At 36.3% G+C, this 6,983-nt stretch overlaps 1 protein-coding gene across 1 annotated transcript; it reads right to left on the reverse strand.

The window, feature by feature from the left end:
* Positions 1-773: 773 nt before the first annotated feature.
* LOC132631216 (OPA3-like protein) lies at positions 774-6,000 on the reverse strand. Its single transcript, XM_060346815.1, has 4 exons — positions 5,642-6,000; positions 3,067-3,201; positions 1,396-1,482; positions 774-1,126 (listed from the first exon to the last, which is right to left on the reverse strand). Exons 1-4 carry the CDS (start codon positions 5,768-5,770, stop codon positions 968-970), a joined length of 510 nt encoding a protein of 169 aa, XP_060202798.1. The 5' UTR covers positions 5,771-6,000; the 3' UTR covers positions 774-967.
* Between the last annotated feature and the right edge of the window lie 983 nt (positions 6,001-6,983).

The raw sequence follows: 6,983 nt of genomic DNA on the forward strand, positions 1-6,983 counted from the left end.
CCAAGTGGGACAGATTCCTTGACACAGCCTTATTTATTACTACAAGCAATGTAATAAGCTTGCAAGTTGTTGCCAAGGCCCTCTTGAAGAGCTGCAACTTCACTAAATCAAAAAACAAAAACAAAAAATGATTCCCATGACACTTCTTATCAAGAACCAAAGTGCAGAATAGGACTCTTTTTTGATGATGTGGTAATCAGAGACTGGTCTCTTTTTCAGCCCTTTATGAGCAGCATCCAGATCCATCAGCAGAAAGGCCTTTTGTGGTGTGAATAATAAAAAGAGAGAAAGAACAAGGCAAGGAAGGCATAAAGGGTATTCCCCACTATTGTCTTCGAGATTCCATGATAGTCAATTCTTGATCCTCCCTTTTGGATCGATACTGATATCTACAATCAATAATGATTTTTGCAGATAAGGGGGCATCTAGACATACTTTTCACTAGCATCAACATCAGATGCTGATTGGAAAAAACTCTCCAAATTTCCCGTGTTTCACAACTTATCATTCTATAAACAAATGATAGTTTCTTAAGTGTGTCGCCAGCTATGTTGCTCGGACCCTCCAAAAATGTTGTTGCATCCATGTCGGATCCTCCACAAATACATCGCTTTTGGAGGATCCGACACACATTCAGCGATATTTTTGAAGTGTCTGAGCTACATAGGTCGTCTGACAGCAACTTTTTTATTTGGATAGATGATCGTAAATTAAGTAGGACATGGTACGAAACGAATGTTGGCACAGCAAAATTTAGGCTACTTTCACCAAATTTAACATCGAGCAAAAATACACGAAATTCTAAAATGGCAATTTTTAGCATTCAAAGTTCTAAGTAACAATGACTAATTCAAGATTCAACTTTATTTACAGAGAGTTGGTAGAAGGTTAGACCGATCTTTCCTTGACTTGGATCAAAAGAATGGAAAAAAATGATTCCTATGTAGCCAAAACTGAGCAAACAGATCATGCTGGTGTCGCTGACTTGCCTTCTCCAATATGAGGAAGTCTGAAATTGAACATACCAGCAATTCCCTTTCCCCTAGCTAGCTGTTCCAGCTCTTGAATTTTGCTTTTAAGGCCCTCCATCTCCTTTTCCAATGCTTCATCTCGTTGCCTCAATTTCTGAAATACACCCGTTCAACTAAGATATAACTTGAACACATATTTAATCTAGGAAGATTAGAATTTAAAAGGCAAAACTTCAAAGAGAGAAGATAAATTACATATTTAAGAGAAACATCAAGGGGACAAATTTTTTTTCTTTTGAAATGTAAAGGTAATCAAGAGGACAATTGTTAAACACTTGCAGGTGAAAATGAAACAGTCATAACTAGATAAGACATACTTAAGAGTTTGCCGAGAAGAAAATAAGAAGAATATGATAGGACTACCTCCATTTCTTGCCTACGAAGTTCCTCCTTCTTAGCCTCTGAGCGAGCACTCCTCTGCACCTCAAATACAAGAGCAGCAACTGCGACCTGTTCGGCACATTGCAAAAGTTGCCCAAACATTAATTAGAAGATTCATATGCAGTCGATGGCAAAGGCAAGTCATGTTTTATGGGTTAAAAGTTAACTACAAGTCTCAAGAGATTGAAAACATGGATTCATGTGTGTGATTGGATGCCACTGAACAGAAAGACAAAAAATGTAATAAGTAATTCAACAAAACTGAAACAGGTGTTAGGAGATACATAATAGCAGCATCAGCCAGTTGCCTGCTGGACTATTAACTTTTCCATTGCATTGTCCCCTTTCATTAACACATTAGCTCCATAGAATTTAGAAACTGCTTGACCATCCAAGTAAGAAATTGTGATACAATACTATGCATGCTTTAGTAGCAAAAAGAACTGATGGGCATCCTTGGACACTAAACTCTCGCTATGTGCAATGCCCGGGAAAGGGCCGAGCCTAACTGGGTCTCTTGTACGCACTCTTACCTTGCATTTCTAAAAGAGGTTGTTTCCATGACTTGGATCCATAACCAGGAAGTCATACAGCGCAACTATTACCCTTGCGCCAACTCTTACTGTGCCAGCAAGTACAGGAACAAGACAAAATTGTCAAGACTTGGGCCTTTTTTCTTTTTCAAGAACTAAGTGCGGTCATTGAACAAATATTTTTGGGCAAGCAAGTAGATAAATCCAATCATTTATCGAAATGTTAAAACTTCAAAAACAACCAAAACCAATCCTAAAAACTTCCCAACACTTCTCGTGTCTTCCTCAACTGACAAGCATTGGATTACTGCACTATCAGATTATAATGTAGTTCCAAAATAAATGTCTATTGCATATGCTATCTTGGAATTAATTTAGAGATTCTAAACGTCGGCACATGCATGAAATAGCGTAGACAACTCTGGCAAAACCTGTATTGCCAATTTGCCATAACAGGTAGCTGAGACTTTAATTTCTTTGAAGCAAATCAGCCAACGCAATAATTCTTCACTTATCAAGACTCGGATATTGTGCACATACACGAAGCTTTGCTATGTATATTGAGGTATGAGAATTTCCTAAATAAGGTGGTCTTGTCTCTTGGCTCTTTGTGCCTTCTGTACACAGCTGGCTTTTTGGTAGAATAAACAATAAGGGAGTTGTACAGAGAAAGATTTAGAAGTCATATTGGTCTAGGCAACTTGCGCACAAGGGTTATAAGCTTGTATATCAAGGGTCAATGGATTTCTCCAGAGAAGGATTTAGTGATTGTATTGGATTAGGTTATTCTCAAACTTATAGTGGGAGATAAATGTTATTAATCGTGAACTTTGAGGCTTAAGTGGATTATCAAAAAAAAAAAAAACCGCACTGATTGCTAGTCCGTAAATCATGGATTCTACCTTAATTGAGTGAGATAACATAACATGTTCCTTTTTCTTTTTGGGATAAGGAGGGAGAACATATAAAGTTTTTACATGCTTAGAATTTATGTCATTTAATCACTTAGCAAAGCCTGTCTGCTCTTTCACAAAAAATTAACACATGTGATAGGTAAGAATCAGGGTAGCTAACTATGAAGACATTATTGCCAAAGATCAAGTAGGAGAATAAACAATACCGAGAAAACAAAAAATTCCCCCAGAAGATCAACAGCTGCTTGAACCGCTTTCTCTTCATTCAAAGGTCGTATTCCAACATCAGTTGCATGGCCATATATCCGTCTTTGCATTGTTGTTGTCATTCGGTGATTCGCCTGGTTAATGGATGTAATGAAAGATGATTTATATTTGCAGAAACTCTTAACAACTCAAAGTAAAAACAGAAATAGAGAATAACTTTGAAAGGATGAAGGCTACTAGAGTATTCACATCTGATACGAAACAAGCGGAATGTAGTGAAACATATCTAGAAAATATTAAGAGAGGGATGCAGGAGTTCTGCATGTGTAACCACACGGAGTGGTATGGGAAAAAGAAACATGTGAAATGAACTGCGTGGAAAACAAATTGCAGATAAACTCATGAACTATGATACAATCCAGTAATAACCACAAAATTGAGACATATTCAGCAAAGTCGTCTATGACATAAGAGTCCCTTAATGGAGATACTGCAAGCATCAATGGACACAATATTCCACAAAAATGACCACCATACTTGTGATGTTTAACCACTGCATCTGCTAGTCACTGTAGTTTGTCATCACTATGTTAATATGTTCCCGTCATTGTCTAGATCACATTTTGGTTTCTACATTTTCGTGTATATACAATTAATAGCAGTCAGTTATATGCAATTGGAGTTATTCTAACAAAGCAATGGTGGCCCTGCATGGCAATAAGATTTGCACTCTTTCGGTGACATTGCAATTCTATGTGTCTACACTGCAAAATAACATGAGAAGAGACATGCCCCAACATTTGAAAGATAGAACGTGACACATTTTTAAGACCATTACTCAATGTATAGCTCTAGCCAGTGGCGGAGCCAGGATTTTCACTAAGTGGGTTCAAAATATGATGAAGTAAACACACTAATAAGTCAAGGGGGGGGGGGGGGGGGGGGGGGGGAAATCCTTGTATATATAGTGTAATATTCCGTCGAAGGGGGTCGGATGAACCCCCTTGCTTCTACCTAGCTCCGCCCCGCCTCTAGCGAAGAGCAGCCAACCAGCATTTTGGAATTGGACACTCTTTTAAACTAACACTAGCCTTTACTAATAGTACTACCAAATAAAAAAAAAAACAGCAAAACTTATACCCTCTTCATAAAAACCCTTTCCATGATCAACTCGACTCGTAGCTAGCTAGAGCATGAGATGTTGTAATGACACAGAACAAAAATTTCCTCTTAGTTGACATGTGTAAGAAAAATTTCAAAGTGTTAAAACCTATATTGCTCGGACTCATTTTAAAGCATTGAGCCTTCTAAAATTATCCAATACTTTGGAAAATTCAAATGTGGATCAGAGGCTCAGAACCAACAAAAGGTGGTAACCTCCCCGTCCATTATATTTCTGCTGCGGATAATTGAATGTCACGTTGGAAGCAAAACTAGAATCTATAAGTGCTCGCCATTAACAGAAAAACACCACGATTCTTCTACATTTTGATCTCTTCTACAATCTCTTGACTAGTGAAGAACTCAAGACCAACCAAGAAAGGTGGCAAAGTCCCCAACAGTTCTTCTACAAACAATTGAATGTAACTAGAATCTATAGGTCCTTGCCATTAACAGAAGAACACCATGATTTTTCTACATTTTGAGCTTTTCTAGAACCTACAATCTCTTGACTAGTGAACAACTCAAGACCAACCAAGAAAAAATTAACAAGAATTTAATTTGGACATTCCAAAAGGGAATCATGGCAGAATAAACTCACATTAATATACAATCATCCAAACTCCTATTTGAACATCAACCCAAGATCAAATAAATAATGAAACAAATTCATATATAATCAACCCCCAATTTGAACAAAATTTACATGTATTTGATTATCTAGTCATCATATCAGCCAAACCAAAATAAAACATTTATTCAATAATATTCACGGAGGGTTTATTATGAAAAATTACACGGTATATACAAGGTCAATTTTTTTTTTATGTACATATAGTAGATATTTAATCCCTTTTACTTCTTTGTAATACCCTTAGTGAAATTCCAGACTCCGCCAGTGGACCCCAGATCGAATCCACTTATTAAGATTCATAAAATCAACCCCCAATTAGTTTTAAATTTACATTTATTTCATTAATCCAGTCATCAATCCAACCAAAAAAAAAAAACTTGATCACAAACAAGAAAAAGAAAACATTTTATTCTTACATAATATTATTGAAGGGCTTTATTTTGGATTACCTGGGGCCAAAAGATTTTATATAATCAACCCCAACTGGTTTAAAATTTACATTTATTTCATTAATCCAGTCATCAAAAAAAAAAAAGTTGATCACAAACAAGAAAAAGAAAACATTTTATTATTACATAATATTATTGAAGGGTTTTATTTTGGATTACCTGGGAAAAATGATTCATATAATCAACCCCAACTAGTTTAAATTTACATACATTTGATGATAGATACAGTAAAGCAAAGAGCCAAAAAAAAAAAAAAAACTTGAATCACAAACAAGAAAAAGAGAACATTTATTCAATAAAATATTAAAGAAGGGGTTTATTTTGGATTACCTGGGCGATGCTGATAATTAAATTACGAAATTTGGGGTGCAAACCAGCTTCTTTTTTTAGCCTAGCTGCAATTGGCTTGCTTAATGTTTTCAAAGCAAGTGTTCCTAACTTCAATAATGGGAGAACCATCACTAATTACTTCTTGATCTTGGAATTTAGTACTAGTATTTGTATACGTGTATTTATTTATATAATATGATTAAGTATTATTCTTGTTTGTTGGTTGAGAACCAAGTATTTGACCAGTGTGGTAGGTTCATTTTCTTGAGGAAAAGGCTAAATGCTATTCCTGCGTGTGCAGAAGGTTAGCTCTGGAAATTCGAAAACTGTAAAGCTAGTTACTAGGAGAATATTGTATAAGGAAATAAAATAATAAGTAGACTACTTGTAGTAATTCTGATTGGCTGACTCTTTGAACTCCTTCTCTAGCACGAGGGGGAAGAGCGTAACAGATCTCATTTCCTGTACCGCGGTGGGACAAGTGAACATATTTAAGATGTTGTCTAACTTTACAAATTATTTAAGATTTCGGGTATGTTCGGTATGATGGAAAATGGTTTACGTGAAAGAGTTTTTCTGAAAATGTTCTTGAAAAATAAGTGAATTTCTTATTTATTTTCTCATGTTTCATTGATTAGTGGAAAATATTTTTCAGAAAATACTTGTCCCACCGTCCACCCCCACACCACCACCCAGCCCAGGGGGTTGGGTTGGGATAGGGGTAAGAAAAAAATTCTCATTTCTTATAAAATTTTCATAAAAGTAAAATAAAATATATGAAATAGAAAATTGAAAGGCGGGGGGAGCAGGGCAGTGTGATGGGTGGTAAGGAAATTTTTTAATTTTTATAAAAATTATATAAAAGTAAAATAAAATATATGAAATAGAAAATTTGGAAGGGGGAAGATGGTAGGTGAGTGATGGGGTTGTAGTGGGTGGTGTGGTGGACTAGTGGGTGGTGGTGTGGTGTGGTGGAGGGGTTGGGTTGGGATGGTGGGGGTGGGTAGTGGGGTGGGGTGGGTTTAGGGTTTAGCGGAGGGTGAAGATGAGATGCAACGCTCAAGGTGGTGGTTGGTTGGAGGTGGCGGAGGGTGGGGATGAGTTATAGGGTGGGACGAGACAATTAATATGGAATGTCACTTGTGGGACTTGTTTTTCCTATTTGTATCAGGAAAGTCATTTTTCTCATTGTTTTCTAAAGAAAATATTTATTTATTTTTAAAAATTTTGACTAAGCGAACATGAGAAAATTGAAAAATAATTTCTGGTAATATTTTCTTCCATATCGAACACACCCTTAGTTATTTGGGAAAATTGGATGGCATGGCCCTTAAGCCCTTTT

This window comes from Lycium barbarum, chromosome 1 (assembly GCF_019175385.1).
Source record: "Lycium barbarum isolate Lr01 chromosome 1, ASM1917538v2, whole genome shotgun sequence".
Lineage (NCBI taxonomy): Eukaryota > Viridiplantae > Streptophyta > Magnoliopsida > Solanales > Solanaceae > Lycium > Lycium barbarum.

Coding starts and splice junctions, on each gene's coding strand:
- LOC132631216 (XM_060346815.1), bottom strand. CDS start 5,770: ATGGTTCTCCCATTATTGAAGTTAGGAACACTTGCTTTGAAAACATTA. Junction 3,202..5,641: donor TAATTATCAGCATCGCCCAG/GTAATCCAAAAT, acceptor TCCATTAACCAG/GCGAATCACCGAATGACAAC. Junction 1,127..1,395: donor TTCGTAGGCAAGAAATGGAG/GTAGTCCTATCA, acceptor GGTGTATTTCAG/AAATTGAGGCAACGAGATGA.